The sequence below is a fragment of the Schistocerca cancellata genome, chromosome 11 (assembly GCF_023864275.1).
Source record: "Schistocerca cancellata isolate TAMUIC-IGC-003103 chromosome 11, iqSchCanc2.1, whole genome shotgun sequence".
NCBI classification, from domain to species: domain Eukaryota; kingdom Metazoa; phylum Arthropoda; class Insecta; order Orthoptera; family Acrididae; genus Schistocerca; species Schistocerca cancellata.
The window spans coordinates 118,030,200-118,048,394 of record NC_064636.1 but is presented as its reverse complement, the minus strand read 5'-3'; the positions used below and the strand labels follow the sequence as shown (position 1 = coordinate 118,048,394).

Here is an 18,195-nt window from a genome sequence, read left to right as displayed (position 1 = left end):
CAGTGAGACATTGATTTATGGGCACAATACAGAAACTAAGATGGATTCGTCACAGTAGAAACATCAGACATGCCGTACGCCACAAAAATCCTGTGACATCTGTAGTGATGTCAAGGTCACACTGACCACCTTCTTCACCTCCCATGGGGAGGTGCGTCATCAGTATGCACCATACAGCCAAACCATCAGAAAAGAATGCTACCAGGAGGTCCATCGTCATCCTCATGATGCTGTTCAGCACAAACGACCACACCTTTGGGCAGTAGAACTTAGCAGACCCATCATGATAATGCACCCGCCCATTCTGCCCATCTGACCCTCACCAAACACGGCATCACTGTCAGTAGTTGGGTATCCTACTCCCCTGACATAGCTTTGGGTGGCTTTTGACAACTTCCCAAACTGAAAATTCCCCTAAAAAGAAAACAATTTATGTCAAGACATCAGGCGGATTTCGAAGGCCCAACTCTTCACTGTTCCAAATGATACATCCCAGAAGTGTTTCCAACAATGGTAAAAGCAAAGGGACAAGATTGTGCAGAGCAAAGGAAATTACTTTGAAGGGTCTTAGGGTTCTGTGCACCCATATCAATAAGTGTATTTCCATGAACAAAAGTTTCAACAACGCTGTTAATTCTTGTTGTCCTATTGTCCGTAGTTGTGTGTAATATTACGTTGGTACTTATTGTTTTGAATTCAAGTAACTGTAATTGCCCATAACAATTTTTTCGTGTGATACACGTTTCACTTTTATTATTTGTATGGCATCTGCAGTGGCCTGAAATATATACCTACTGAGATTATATAATGGGGTTATAAAAAATTCTGGCACTTTCTGCTTTCCTGTGACACAGTAATAGTTTCAATATCTACTTACGAATTTTATGGATGCTGTCCTACATGGGTTCGTTTCCCATTTTGCAGCTATTACGTTTCTGCTTACAGTCATATGAAATTTCTTTTTCACAGCACTAGAAAAAATACACTTATTTATATGATATTTCTGGAAGCTGTTTTCAATGGTTGAATGTTATTGCCAACTACCAAATGTGTGTTTCTGGTGTCAGTGATTCTCTCTTTCACTGTGTGTGTGTGTGTGTGTGTGTGTGTGTGTGTGTGAGTGAGAGAGAGAGAGAGAGAGAGAGAGAGAGAGAGAGAGAGAGAGAGACTCTGACTTCACAGGTTCTGAGGAAACGAAATTTTGTATGGAAGTAAGTAGAAAAATAGCTTGAAAACGGAAAAACGACACATGTCACACAGCATCTATGGAAGTTTCAAATAGAAATTCAAACTACTACATGTCGTGTAAAAGCAGAAAGTGTCAAAACTGTTTATAAGCTCATTGTATAATGTTGAAAATGTAAAACAAAATAGTGTAAACACAAACAAACGGTGAATTTCACTGAGGAACTTGCAAAGGTTATTCAAGGATACTTCCTGATTGTTTTGATATAAGGGACCCATGACCTCCAGCAGCTCATTATAGAGTAATAATGTAATTGTGATTCATTTGGTACGTTACTACAGTCACTCTTATTTCTGTGTAAATACCTTCTTCACAACAGCGAAGAAATCTTCAGTATGGAATAAGGACAATGTGTTACAGAAAACAGAATAATGCAAAAGTACAGTGATGAGCTTGCCATCACTGCACGAAATGCTCAGTGTTATGTTGTCATACTCTTCTCTCATTGCATTTAGTGACCTCAAGCACTATGCATATAACAGCCAACTCCTCATCAGTACATCTATCCATACTGCCGTGTGTCAGTCTTGATGTACAACTAAAACTGCCGGAAATACAAGCCTGAAACAGGATTGAGCAATACTGAAAGCAGGCTTCCGGATGAAGACTGAAGTGGGCATTACTACTGTAAAAAACAAGTACCATGAGTCAGTGGAACAAGTTTGTTATCAAATAGGACACACGAATATGAGATCGAAATATTAATTTTTGTAATCATATTTCCAGTTCAATATAGATATAAAGGCAAATGAGCAAGAAACAAGACATAATGCAATAATTCTGTTGCTGGAAACCATAGGCCCTTATACCAAAATATTCAGAAGTTATCCATGAACAACTTGTGAGATTTGACCCCTGCAGTTCTGGTTCACTTATTTCAGGCCACTTTAAATTCCTTGCAAGTAACAAAAACCCAATATGTATGGCACAAAAAAATTTGCTTTACTCAGTTATAATTAGATGGATCCATAAGTAATAATTACCAACATATGAAGGTTGAATACTTTTTGAACACACTTCATACTCATAGTACTATTAAGAACTGGCGTCTGATATGTACTACAGAGTATCCCAACAAAATCACTCGGTTACAGGACCTATAACTAAATACCACCAGGAGAGTGGAAGGTTCCATCCAATACACTGTAGTGGGAGATGGTACAAGGATGCAAAACTCAGTTCTCCTGTGCATGATCAAGCAAGAATGTCTATTTCATCATAGGTTAGAAAATTAAGTATGGGGGACTGGTTGCTGGATTGATTGGTGAAAGATTCGATACTACAGTTTCACCAATAGGTACATCATTGTGATATACTGGGACCTGCTGCTATACAGGGCTCGCCATACACTTCTAGGTGCCACTACACATGGCGAATTTGCATCACCTCACTGCTTGCTACTGTGATTGGACTGCACACCTGTTTAGACTTGCTGCACTCAGAGCTCTGCCCGACTCACTCTCAGCTTACTAACAGATCGCACAAAACTCCCACTGAGGATACAATGACATAGCATGATGCTACTACTCAGATAATATACAACAACTGATAGAACACTGTGCTGATAACAAATGATTCACAGTACTATCAAACTGTGAAGTGAGTGGAACAGATACATTTGTGAATGACAAGGACATGCATTGTTTTTATTTATCTGATCATATTGTAAATAATGTAAACAAACTTGTTCTTGTTTTAAAGATGTATTATTTGTTGAAGAGTCTGTTGTCACCTGTTGGTTTTCTGTGAATGGGCAGTACATCCATTTGTCTGTGGCCAAAAGTATAATTTCTTCTATAAGCGTAACATTCAAAAGAAGTCAGTAGCCAGGGTAGAGCATACTAAGTTTTTGGGTGTACATATAGATGAGAATCTTAACGGGAAAATTCATATTTTGGATCTCCTAAAGTGACTAGGTTCAGCAGCTTTTGCAATCAGAATAATTGCCGATTTTGAGGATGTAGAAATTAGTAAGCTAACATACTTTGCATAGTTCCACTCTCTGTTGTCATACAGAATAATGTTCTGGGGCAACTCAACTCTTAGGCAAAAGGTATTCACTGCTCAAGAGAAAGTAGTAAGAATAATGTGTGTGGTTTATAGTCGCACATGTTGTAGGCATCTGTTTAAAAGGTTAGGAATTCTTACAACTGCTTCACTGTACATTTACTCAGTAATGAAGTTTTTTATCAACAACATGGACTAGTTTAAAATCAACAGCAACATTCATGATTACAATACCAGAAAAAAGAAAGACTTACACTATCCTTTACTCAAGCTATCTTTGGCACAGAAAGTGGTAAAATATGCTGACGTAAGACTTTTTGATCAATTACCAGATGAAATAAAACGTCTGACAGACAGCAGTAGTAGTTTCAAAAACAAACTGAAATCATACCTCCTTGACAACTCCTACTATACCATAGATGAATTCCTGAATATGAGTAAATAAATCTAGAGATATAATATATGCATTTTGTGCCATTTAAGGGAATGACATAGATAATAGAAATATTTAGGTATAACATTATAACGAAAGAAACTTGTTTCCTGTGTTCATTTCATGTACATTTGACATGTTCCACATCATAACAGTTTTTTCATGCTATTGATCAATGGAACACATAACTAACTAATCACCTACAGATACAACACACTGTACAAATTTACATAGTGTGCATGGGGAGAGATTTAGAAACACAACAATGCTCCAGTACATAGAAGCACAACATAAGCTGACAGAGGAAACAAGAGTGTGAACCAAATGACATGTTTCATGTTCACACACACACATGCAGAGACCTCATGAAAACAAAGAAGCAACAAACAATCCACTGCACACAACCCTTGTCTGAACATTCCAGCTGACTAATCATGTACTTTTCCTTCATCCACAGAGCCCATATCTGCACACCCTGTATGTGCATATAACTTACTGTAAGAAGTATAAACACAGAGATAATGTAATAATACTTTCCACTGATTTTCCATAAGCAAGAACAAAGCATGTTGTGGTATACATGATTGTGATATAAAAGATTAGAAATGTGAGTATATACAGCAGCTGGACAAAAATGTCGAAACATCATGAGACATGCATGCTTGCACAGAAATGCAGTTGCTAGACAATTCTGCAGGTTTTGCTGTTGTATTTGACCATTAACAACACCTGTGGAATGTCCTTGAAATGTTAAGTGTCAGTCGTAGTGAGATCATTTTTCTGTGTAGTTGTGAGTGCATTATGCTGGAGTTAAGTGATATTGAATGTGCGTAAATTATTGGTGCTCGTATGGTGGGTGCTTCTGTAACCTCATAAGATGGATGCTGCCGTAACTCAGGTAGCTGAAGAGTTTGGTGTTTCAAGAAGTACTGTACCAAAGATTTATAGCACATACCAGAGAGTTGAAAAACATTATCCACCAAGTCACAATGCAGATGAAAGTGTGTGTTGACGGACCATGGTGGACAGTCGTTGAAGAGGACTGTGGCGAAAAATGAGAGGACAACACTGGAAAACTCACTATGAAACTGAATGTTACATTCACTATCCCTGTCAGCACCAAAACAACATGAAGGTACCTCCATAAACAGAGAATTGCAAGATGAGCTGCAATCCAAAACCATTCATTAGTGATGCAAATGCCCCTAACAAAATAACAGTGTTGAAGCAATAAAAACCTCAACTATAGAGCAATGCAAGAAAATTAATTGATCGGATGAATATCTTTTCATACTGTTTCCCACTTCTGGATCAGTTTATGAGCCAAGAGTGAAACATGGCAGGCGTTTGGTGGTGATTTGGGTCCCATGGTTCCTCTGCAAGATAACATTACTGCCAATGATTGTGTAGCCTTACATGTAAGGTAAAATTACCTAACAATGTTTTATAAGTTTTCTGATCATAGTCAAAGACCATTATCTTAGGACCATCACTTACTGTGTATTTACAGAGCACCTGATGATGGCAATATGCCAAAATGGGCCATAATAAATAATTTATAAAACAAAAACCGTTTAAGGAGCAGAGTAGCTGGCTGATACTCATAATAAAAATTATTGTATTTTATTTCTGATCTATGTGATTGCATGACAAGATGAATTTCAGATTGTGTCACTGTTCCTTGAATGTGGTGATTCATACATACTTGCAGATAGATCTTTTGTTATTGTAGGAAAGAAATTCCGAAAAATTATAACTGTAATGCTTGAAGAAAAATATGCATTGTATTTGAGACAATAGGAACACTTCAATCCCCGAATTCTAATTTTTCCTGGGTCAGTTGGTATGAACTCAGTCGAATATCAGTTCCAATGTAAAAACCTTCCCAGTTAAGTGAAGCAAAATGTTTCACTATTCATCATTCGTCAGCAATGGTTGGTCCACAAGCTGCATGCACAATGACACCATTGTGCAAACACAAAAATTATCAGAAGTGGGGTAAAATACCACTGTATATTGCTTCGAGTAAAAGATGTACCAAATGGTAGTCATGTACAACAGACTAAGAAAAATTGCTTGGTATCCCCACTTACTAAACTGGGCTATGAATTGAACCTAATCCATTTATAAAAGAGCATGGTGGAGGATAATGAATAGTTAATGAGGATAGGCAAAATGTTAACATAGAATTTTTTTGTGATGGCATGTTTTGGACAAAATATTGGTAATACTAGGACAAATTAGTTTCTATATGTATTATCATTGTTAATGTAGTATATCTTAACAAATAAAACAAAATGATTCTTTGAGACTTTAATTAAATGCCATTCTAGAGGGTTCAGTAGAGAACTAGTAAGACAGCCTCTGAGTAGGAAAACGTTAAGTTATATTCTAAATTTTTGATTGCTAAGAATGTCCTCTACATTTATTTGCAATAAATGTCACAAAATATGTTAGTTGTGTGTGTTACTTGTTCATGAAGTATAATTTGTACATTTTTAAAGTAATTTTTTATAATAAGGAGTGTCAAATCCCTTATAACTGTTCAATAATAATTAGAAATACCTTACATTTTTCTAAAAGATGTGTCAGAGAATCTGAGCCAAACTGTGCTCTCCAAACTTAACCCCATGCGATTTCTTTCTGTGGGGTTATGTGAAAGATTCAGTGTTTAAACCTCCTCTACCAAGAAACGTGACAGAACTGCGAACTCGCATCAACGATGCTTTCAAACTCATTGATGGGGACATGCTGCGCCGAGTGTGGGAGGAACTTTATTATCGGCTTGATGTCTGCCGAATCACTAAAGGGGCACGTATCGAACATTTGTGAATGCCTAAAAAAACTTTTTGAGTTATTGTATGTGTGTGCAAAGCATTGTGAAAATATCTCAAATAATAAAGTTATTGTAGAGCTGTGAAATCGCTTCAATCATTTGTAATAACCGTGTATTTAACTCATATTAATAAGAAGTGATCTCTTGAAGGAGGTAAACAATTTGATTCCTGGGTTTGACATTAAGTTAAATGATTTAAACAAAATTCACATTTAAAAACAACTTTTCTAAGCAAATTGTGTAAGCATATCCAAAATTATTTTGATAACAAAGCAAAGTAGGATACATGATGCTGGTCAAATCTATCTAAGCTACCCATATAGCAGTTATGATTAGCAATGGCTTGAGGGCAAGGGATCATTTGGTTCCTCCCTTTCTTGTCACAATGTGTAACAAACATTTTCTCTGTAGGACTGTGTATACTGTTTGCAACAATGACTGACTTAGTACCCCTGTCTTTCCATTTTGTTACAGACACATCTCCTGCCATAGAGGAGTGCGATTCCACCACACTAAGTTATTTATCGGTTGAAAGAATTCCCTTTGGGTAATACCTCTTGGAAGATAAAATCGTCCTTCACCCAAAAATACCTTTCTGCAACAGTTTTAATAAAATAGGGAAGCCGGAAAAAAAAAATCCTAAAGCAAGCAGTACCCATTATGTTGGAATGATGATGAAAGTGACAATTTTTAGAAATTGTTTGAGCGGCATTATATTAGCAATACTTGGTATGTGAAATTTTGGGTCAGTTAACCAACATTGGCGAATGCTCAGAAGGGAATGGAATCCCATTATAATTAGTACACCAATGAAAGCTTTCAGTTCCTCTGAGTTCAGACTGAGAGCTGCGCTTCTCTGAATATCATACATGTTTGACTGAGCAACTATGAAATTGAGAGAACTATCAGAAAAAGAAACATGAAAATATCTCAGATGGGGAAATTAAATTTACTGGAACATTCGGCCCAAAATGTTCACTCAAACACTGTCTGTGAATTTTCTTGGTTCACCTCCACATTTAGTGAACTAATATTGGCCCTGTGTTATTGATGTGCCATCGGTCTCCGAGTCACTATCCGAATGAGTAGGATAACTCATCAGGGAATGTGGAGGCTGAGTAATAACCGCAGGATCTTAATGCTCGATGCAGGTACTCTCATTGAAGTCTAACTCCTCTGTCAAACTGCCACCTTGAACAGGATTAACTGTATCAGGGAGGCAATGACTGGCCCTGGGTTCAGGATGAATCCGTGTCATCTGAATCAACAGAACAGTCATGTTGGGCATCTCGGGGGCCAACTGAGAAACAGTCATGTGCTGCTTGTCTGTTGGTGTGCATATTCTTACACCTATGGCGTCATCTACTGGTCAATATTTTATATATATATATATATATATATATATATATATATATATAATTTTGGTTCCATGAAGTTTCCTCCTGCTGCTCAAATCTGACGTCATTCTGAGCAGTGGTTCTTTTTCTACAGGGTTTTGAAGCTGGAATGTTATTTATAGACAGGCTACATATAATAGGAAACTTGTATGGTATGATCACCCAAGGGTGGAAATGGCATTATAATGGTGCATGTTACAGTGACCTATGCCAATATGTGAAATGCCAGGCTATGCCTAAGCAGATTAAGTTCTGTGCCATTACACAAATTGCAGCACATGACCTAGTCTGCGTTTATCTCTATACACTGCTCCTCATAGGACAATTTGGGAAACAATCTCTGCGCTGGAGGAAACATTCAGGAAACATATCAAGCATTATCCAACAACCAGTGGAATAGGAGAGGATAAAAAATATTCTTCAGTACATAATACAGAATTATTGAACTTAGTGGAGTGGTATATGCAACAGTGAGGAGTGAACTTTTGTATTTTGATGTCACATTGACTCAGTGTATGGATGAGATACCTAACCAAGACAGTAATACTTCAACATGACAGTGCACTGCAGCAAAGGGAATCACGCTGTCATGTTACAATTCCCATGATGGCAGAAGAACCTTTAATGAGGATAGGCATGTGACAAAGGTATGGAAAACAGTCTGTGAAATGGATACTAAAAAAGCAGAATGAGAGTAACGCTTACACCTGAGTATCAGACTGGTAGCAAAGTGTTTGTGGGATAGCAAAAGCCATCATAAGAGGTCTGTTCAAAAAATTCCAAACGTCATCCACACAATTTTTCTAGTCTTACGGTTCACTTACTGTGCATGGTCTCCCTCAAAATACTCTCCTCCACATTGGATACACCACTGCCAACGCTGTTTCCACTTCTGGAAGTAGTCTTGGTACACCTATTGCTGGATTGTGTGAAGTGCAATCTGCGAATTTTCTTACATCTCTTCTACCATTGCAAATATTCGTCCTTTCAATGGGTTTTTAACTTTGGAAAAAAAGAAAATGTCCACAGCGGCCAGGTGTGGAGAGTACAGAGAATTAGGCAGCACAGTGATTTCCTGTCATGTCCACACTATAACACAACAAATATTCCGTGATAACCAAATTTATTTGACCTTCTGTCACTCAAAACAAAACTTAAGTTCGACTACCAACACTTCGCTGGCTGTAGCGCCAAGGAGAAATCAGAGTCACTAGTAGAGAATACAAGTCCACACCACTGCCAACCAGTCGATACCGATGCATCGCAAGTTTCCAACCAGGCAGGCCACAGTACAGTTCGGTTGTCATGAATCCAGCAGCTGGGTAGTAACACAGTCATCGGTGAAGATTGAACTGGTTAAACAGGCTCAGGGAGCTCTCTTAAATCCGCAGGTCCGGCCAATCAGAGTGTTGGTAGATGGCGCCCTTATATGGTTGCTCACTCTGGTGGCAAGGGCAGCGCCGCCAGGGTAATCCGTATCGATAGTGGTGTGTACGCTGCCGCTAACTCCGTGACGACGCGTTCACTTGCGCCAGTTGTTGACATCGTGTGTGGCACCAGCAGTACTCGCTGTGTGCCACGCGTGTCATAGCATGCCGTGCCGAGCTGATGGCTGCTGTGCGGCGGCCGATATGACATTTCCTTTTATGTGCAATATTCATACAGCAACAGGGATGAATGTACGAGTGTGTTAGCGTGATGCAAAAGCCATGAAGTGTCTCACAACATTTCAGGCTGTTTCCTTCTAACAGTTTCTCACAGGCATTGCAACATGTCCTGATAGTACCATCGATTAACAGTTTGTCCCTGTTGCATGAATTTATGATGCACTAATCCTTCAAAATCAAAAAACTATCAGCGTAGCTTTGACATTTGACCTGAACTGGTGAGCTTTTTCTGGTTTTTGAGAACCTTTCCTGAACCCATTGTGAAGACTGAACCTTGGTGTCAACATCATAATTGTAGACCCACATCTTGTCACCAGTTATGATCCTGTTAAGGAATATTTTGTTCTCATTTGTGTGATCCAAAAGCTCTTCACAGACAGTGAGGTGAAGACCTCCCTGGTCTTGACTCATGACATGTGAGATGAACTTTGCAACAAAGCTGGTTGTAGGTTGTGTTCCAAAAATGAACAGCATAAAGAAAGAAGTGATGACATTTTCTGCAGGACCTGACCATCATTTTGCAGGACAATGCTCAAGCACGTACAGTGCAAACCGTTACTGATTTGTTTGACTGATGAGGACTCCCAAGTGGTATACCACCTACTGCACTCCCCTCACTTAAGGCCTCACAAGTTCAATTCAATTTCTAAACTGAAGGAAACACTTCATGGCATTCGCTTTAGAACTGCTACAAATTTGTCGGGCAATTGACAGCGCTGCTCAAGCTGTCAAGACAACTGGCACTGCTAAGAATGTCCTAAGATTTCCACATCACTGGCAACAGGTTATATGCAATGCTGGTGACTACTTTGAAGGTCAGTAAAACTTTGAAACATGTATCTATTTTGAACAAGCTGTGAATAAATAGTTGCCACTATTAAAGTTCCAACAGCCGTATGCAAAAAAGAAAATAATTTCAAAATTCTTTCATCTACTAGTGGCTACCTGGAATGTGGGATATCGTAACCCCAAATGCTTAGCAGATGTTGACAGATAAGTAGGGGAATCTGGTGCTTGTAGTTTGAGAACATATTTCACATCTTAATGTTCTTAATCATCAAACAGTCTTGGAAATGTGTAACTGATGGCACTGACAGGAATCACATGCCATGTAATAAAGACTTCATGACAATCAGCATTGAGGGTTCTGTTTAGCTTCTTTTTTTATATGTATCTATTTGTTCAGTTCAAATGATGTTTTTTATATGTGTTTTGGTCAGCAGGTTGTGTGTGATCTGGTTTGATTACGAGATGATATCACTGGACCAGCTGTCATTTCCTTTTACAGCTTGGTTAAAGTTCACTTTGTGAAGTTTTGTTCCAAGTCAGCATGTCTTCATTGCTAAGATAATGTGTAATGTGTCCCGATATATGTATATGCAACAGAGTGAGAGAGACTCATGCATTGATTTCAATTTATGGTTGGTACCAACAAGGAAAATGTGTGAAAGAGACCAACAGTGTATAGAGCAATGCAATATGTAGAATACTGTTTCTTGATGTGTGCCACAAGCGAGAAGACATTGAACACATGAAAAGGGACCAACCAGGCTGTATAAACTAATTCACGGGAGAGAAGACATTGAACATATGACAAGGAAGAAATCAGACGGTTACAATTATAACTGCACAAATCATTTCACCACCATGACACAATTACAGGATTATGGGAAACTAACAAGTGAGAATGCCATTTTGAAAATTAAATTGTAAGGAATGAGAAAGTGCACTATACAATAAGTCTTCATGCCATCCAATGAATTTGCAGTGCGGATACTGCAATCATTTTAAGCTAATGTGCACTTTTAAAGTGGTAAAACAAAAATTTAACAACAAGGGTGAATGACAGCAAGTATTACTGACATTCCTCTGTGTATAAGTGGTTAGAGGTATATAAATCAAACATGTGAGAAAGGAATGGTACACTCTGTATATAATTACATAATGTGTATGGACAGGGACTTAGAGACACAATAATGCTGCAGTACATTAGGGCATGGTTGAAAGGTATCATCTATCAGATATGGTGTATATGCTGACAGAAAGAAAAATAGGTGTGTTATTTTCATTTAAATGAATGACATGGTTCATGCTCACTAAAACACACACACACACACACACACACACACACACACACACACACACACACACACACACACACCTTATGAAAACACAGAAACAACAGAATAAAGCAGCACAAACAACATTTGCTTGCACATTTGAAATTCCTGCACTTACTTCATCCTCAACGCACACATCCTAACATCCTGTATGTACATATAAAGTTCCCCAACGAGCACGAACACTGAAAGATATTATGTGGCAATGCTTTTCATTTATTCTCCATGTGCAAGAGCATATCATATTTTAGCACCATCCATTCATTATGATGTAACGGCAATCACCTGAGTATATATGTGTTCATTATTGTCTACAAGATAACAGTGTATTAAACAGACTAAAAAATGTTTGTGGGAAAACAAGAATTATCAGAAACTTTTGTTACCTCTGTCCCCCATTTACATGTAGTATGTTTACTTGTTTCCTATTGAGTTAAAAAATAGTCTTGTTTGCTTAATGTGTGTCAAATATGTGATGCAGTCAGATCATACTTTGCTATTTTGTATCAGTCCAAAAATGTATTAATCTTTAAAAGCTGTCATTTTTCCATTTGTTCATGCTGCATGTTACAAGAACATAATCTAATGATCTGTATATACACTCCTGGAAATGGAAAAAAGAACACATTGACACCGGTGTGTCAGACCCACCATACTTGCTCCGGACACTGCGAGAGGGCTGTACAAGCAATGATCACACGCACGGCACAGCGGACACACCAGGAACCGCGGTGTTGGCCGTCGAATGGCGCTAGCTGCGCAGCATTTGTGCACCGCCGCCGTCAGTGTCAGCCAGTTAGCCGTGGCATACGGAGCTCCATCGCAGTCTTTAACACTGGTAGCATGCCGCGACAGCATGGACGTGAACCGTACGTGCAGTTGACGGACTTTGAGTGAGGGCGTATAGTGGGCATGCGGGAGGCCGGGTGGACGTACCGCCGAATTACTCAACACGTGGGGTGTGAGGTCTCCACAGTACATCGATGTTGTCGCCAGTGGTCGGCGGAAGGTGCACGTGCCCGTCGACCTGGGACCGGACCGCAGCGACGCATGGATGCACGCCAAGACCGTAGGATCCTACGCAGTGCCGTAGGGAACCGCACCGCCACTTCCCAGCAAATTAGGGACACTGTTGCTCCTGGGGTATCGGCGAGGACCATTCGCAACCGTCTCCATGAAGCTGGGCTACAGTCCCGCACACCGTTAGGCCGTCTTCCGCTCACGCCCCAACATCGTGCAGCCCGCCTCCAGTGGTGTCGCGACAGGCGTGAATGGAGGGACGAATGGAGACGTGTCGTCTTCAGCGATGAGAGTCGCTTCTGCCTTGGTGCCAATGATGGTCGTATGCGTGTTTGGCACCGTGCAGGTGAGCGCCACAATCAGGAATGCATACGACCGAGGCACACAGGGCCAACACCCGGCATTATGGTGTGGGGAGCGATCTCCTACACTGGCCGTACACCACTGGTGATCGTCGAGGGGACACTGAATAGTGCACGGTACATCCAAACCATCATCAAACCCATCGTTCTACCATTCCTAGACCGGCAAGGGAACTTGCTGTTCCAACAGGACAATGCACGTCCGCATGTACCCCGTGCCACCCAACGTGCTCTAGAAGGTGTAAGTCAACTACCCTGGCCAGCAAGATCTCCGGATCTTTGAGCATGTTTGGGACTGGATGAAGCGTCGTCTCATGCGGTCTGTACGTCCAGCACGAACGCTGGTCCAACTCAGGCGCCAGGTGGAAATGGCATGGCAAGCCGTTCCACAGGACTACATCCAGCATCTCTACGATCGTCTCCATGGGAGAATAGCAGCCTGCATTGCTGTGAAAGGTGGATATACACTGTACTAGTGCCGACATTGTGCATGCTCTGTTGCCTGTGTCTATGTGCCTGTGGTTCTGTCAGTGTGATCATGTGATGTATCTGACCCCAGGAATGTGTCAATAAAGTTTCCCTTTCCTGGGACAATGAATTCACGGTGTTCTTATTTCAATTTCCAGGAGTGTATTAACTGTAAAATGACCTGCAGTAGAGCCTGTCATTTCAGCCTCGAGACTCACTTGTAAGCTCATTTCTACAGTGTGACAGCTGGCGCAGCAAACCTGTGAGTTTCTACTCTGATTGTAGGACTCATATGACTACTAGATACTTTCTCACCATTTGTTACAGAGCTCTGGAGAAGAGTATTTTCTATGAATCTTAGCACAAGGGACACACATTCTACTGGAAGATGCAAAACAAACTGAGATAGTGCTACCTGGGATGATTTTAGAGGTACTAATCCTCCTCAACAGCTGAGCTGTCAGCATGTCTGACTGTACTGTGGAGGACTCACGTTCCATTCCTGCCAAGGATTCTTCACTGGTGGAAGAAATGAAATCATGTACGGGTCAGCCTTGTAATGCCAACAGATGATCAACTTTAATGACAAGTAATGTCTCCAAGATCTCTGAAATTGGCAACAGCAGTGTGCTGATGACATACCCTTCCATATCGCGTCCAAATGACACCCTTGGCAGAGGACGTCATGGCAGTTAGTAGGTACTGAATGGCCACTCAGGGATAGAATATGGAAGTTTAGCTTTAGGGCTTTCCTAAAAGAGACCGTCATTACCAGGCTACAAGACTCTCCTTACGATGACACATTTTTCATCCATGTTTCCAGAGACTCCTAGTTCTGAGTGAGACACCGAAAGCCAATATATAATAAAGTTTGTCAGAGACTACACAGAATAATTCTGGAACAAGAGTATAATTATCCATGTAACATATATGTAATGAGAATATGTCAGAAGTGAAATGAGAAAAATTTGGGGCAAATTTTCTAAAGGGAAGTTGAGTGTTGCACCACAGAAAGATACACTGGGCAGGTGTAAAAATTTTTGAAGTCTTCCTCAGCCAGCACTGAGCTAAGCTGAAGCAGGCTCAAGCACAGTGTCACAACTGAAATAAAAAACGTCAGGAGAGTCAATACTGCAATATACAAGTGAGGCTACTGCCACACATTGCTTGAGCAATATGTCCGAATCACCAACCCAGCATTATTACCTAATTCAGCAATATGGCCTAACTCTTAAGGGCACATTACATCATTCTGACAGCACTGCAAGGTGCCATAACAGCATGTAAATCTTACACAGGAATGCCTTCAGCACAGTGACATTACAGGAAAGCGTCAAGCTAAAGAGATTAAAACCATAGTTGAGACACTAAGCTACAGTGAAGAAGGCTGACAAACTCGGGAAACCAAACCATATTCTGTCATCTTTGCCCAGATACAATGTCACTGCCTCCAAAAGACAGCTCTAAATACTCAAGCTCCTAAGCTCTTCTATATTCAAGTTGTTGTGAGCCAGCTTTGAGGTAGGGTCTTTAATAAGCTGACTGCCATTCACCACATGGCTACTACCTTTGGGACTTCTGCCACCCTGGTCTACTGGATTTAGCCACTGTGAGCTGCCAACCTCTCATCTGTCAGTGTGCAGACTTGGAGCTCTTTCTACCACCGGCTCACATAACATCTATCTGTCAAACTATTACTGTACTGAGTAGGTGTGCTAGATGCTTTTGCTGCTGTGCCCTCCAACTTGCATCTGTGAGCAAACACTGACACTCCACAGCCTTCCTGTGGTGGAGGGGCCATGATTTAACTCCACACTACCATCACCATCCTGTGAAGAGCTGCTGGGAGCTCATTCCCTTAAAGGACACAAGTACACCCTAATAAACTCCATCACCGAGCTGTTGGGCATCACTGCCACACAAGGAATGCCTGTCACCAGCTGGTTGTGCTACCCTGAATGGTATCACGTCCTCACCAACATGCTCCACAAGATGTAATCATGTATCTGTAAGGATCACTGTGCACAGACCCTAAGAAAACAAAGTTCTTCTGTTCTAAAGAAATACTGGTATGAAAACTAATTATTGTGGAAGACTTTATATTGCAACTTCAGTAAGGACTCACTTTTGTAACTGTTACCACAAATAAAATCATCGTCATCTGTCCCGTTTCAGTGGAATAGAAGAGACATATACAGTAACAGGTGACATACATGAATTAATTCCTAGTTTAGTAAACATTTACTTAACTAGCTAGAATATTACACATATATGCATTACTCCATAAATAATAGATATAAAGTGTTTACATAGACAACAGGAAGATCAGATCTATACCAATCATGAGAAACACAGTAGGTGGGTTTCTTACACATAAAAATTTCTCAAATCTGTTTAGGATAGAACTGTATCAATGTACATCTTTTCATGTACAATGTAATTTTGATGTTACATTCTGCATTAAAATTTATGTTTTCAGGAATGTTCAATGTTACAACTATTTTGCTGTACATGAAGGACGTGGTCTGTTGACAGTGTATTCAACTTCAAAAATATACACAACTGCTGTCAATTTATTTTGTTTCTGTGAATGAAATGAGTGAAAGGCATCATTGCAGTGTCTTTCACTACATTTAGTTGAAGATCAAGAGTTTCATACAACAGACACTTAAGGACATAGTTTTTAGGTTTTGTTATTTCATCTGTTTTATGTTACTGGTAAATTGGAGGAAAAGTTAATGCTAAAAATCTATGACCTCCTCACCTGGTGCTCATAAACTGCAAATTCCATGTGCAAACGTATGAGGGCTGTTCATAAATTAACCTCTGACTGTATATTAAAAAAGAATAATTTTTTAATATAAAATCTGTACTTACTTGCTGATGTAAGTTCTCCACGCAGTTGTCACCCATATTCAAATATTTGTCATGTGTAATTTTTTTCCCAGCTTTCCATCAAGTGACGGTGCCCCCTTAGGTTCTGCCAATTGTTGACATAATCCTTCAACACTTCATCAGTCATTAAGTGCTAAATAGCCAGCGAGGCCTTTATCTTGAGGAAGGGACTTAATGTGCTTGGTGCCTGGTATGGACTATTAGGATGATGCTAACATATTTCCTTGCAGAAAAGCCTGAGTTGTTCTTTAATTCAATTCACAGTGTGGAATCGTGTATTACAATGAAGGACAATGATTTCTTCAGTAATGACCTAATAACTTCACACTTTCATGAGTCCCACAGTATTCTCATATATTACTCTCATGAACTCTGTTGTCAAAATCGCTTTACAATCCCAAATAACAGTAAGTTTGATGGTGTCTTCTAAAATTATTTGGATTTATTGAGAGAATGAGAGTGCATCCACTACTTGGATTCGTTCCTAGTTCCAGAGTTCATGTACCTCACATCTATGTCCCACCTCAGTCATGCTTCTGTTAAGAAATTCTCTCCCTCTTCATAGTAGCAGTGATGGAATGTCAAGGTTGAACCCATTCTTTGTTTTGTGATCAGCATTAGACTCTTTTATACTCACCATACCCAAAATTAATGGAAACCTAATCCCTCTCTGACAGCATTCATGAGGTTGTCCTTGAAATCTGCGGCACATCCTCAGAAAATTCAGAAACTGTGAACCAACATCTTGCACCCACAATTCCCTCAACATGTTGCTGTAATTCATGTATACCATCTCACTGTCTTCCTTAACCACTTGCAATATGCTCATCTGTGTGACAGGCCTTGAAATTTTTGGACAAGTTCTTCACAAAACCATCACTCATAAACCTCCCTCCACAGCACCCTACCCCCCGCCCCCCCCCCACACCAACCCCCACGCCCCACAAACACACAATCACCAAAACTCTTGGAGTCACTGGCACTTTATGCTTGCAGGAAGCAGATGACCAAATATACCTTACAGCTGGTGGACACACAAGAAAACTGTTCTTTTTAATCACGTGTTGCTTAGACACGATGAATGCGACAGAGCTGATGTGACCTTTAAAGTCTCCTTTCTAACCATGCAAGTGTCACTAATCTGTAAGCTTTTGCTTATTTTTAATAACCAGTCATAGGTAAATTTTTGAACAGCTCTCATATTATGGATCATATTGCTTGTTAACATAGCTGACTGTTGATACAATAACATATATCCTCAATATGGTGCATATAGTTTCCCATTAAATAAAAAATAAAAAGCAGAGTGAGTAATGGAAACCTTACTGTGTACTGTGTGGTGCACATCTTTTTGAGACCACCTCCTGAAATAATTAGTAATATTATTAGGTACTGAATTCAAAAGGATACACCAGTAAAGAAGTAATTAACAAAATGCTCTACTACTACTACTACTACTACTCAGAGATAATTGATAAATTAACTTACAATACATAAAAAAACTAGAGTGTACAGAGACATCAGAAATTTACTTTGAGAGAAAAAGTACTTTAGCACATCCACAGAGACAAATGCACTCTCCCACTGGATATGAGATACATATGCATTCAGATATGCCTGGAGCTGAATTTCTTATGCGGGTTAGCAATTCATTCTCATGTTAGAGCATTATTTATGGCAGTTCAGAAGGGAGTGCATATACTTTATTAACTCTCTGAATCAATATCACATTCACGTACCCCCA

At 39.8% G+C, this 18,195-nt stretch overlaps 1 protein-coding gene across 2 annotated transcripts in view; it reads right to left on the bottom strand.

The window, feature by feature from the left end:
* LOC126108763 (zinc finger protein 93-like) overlaps positions 1-18,195 on the bottom strand; it is a 129,757-nt gene that overhangs the window by 24,733 nt on the left and 86,829 nt on the right. For both annotated transcript variants that reach the window (XM_049914113.1, XM_049914112.1), the window contains one exon: positions 17,778-17,815. In XM_049914113.1, coding sequence (XP_049770070.1) covers positions 17,778-17,815 — 38 coding nt within the window. The remainder of the gene's footprint in view (positions 1-17,777; positions 17,816-18,195) is intronic.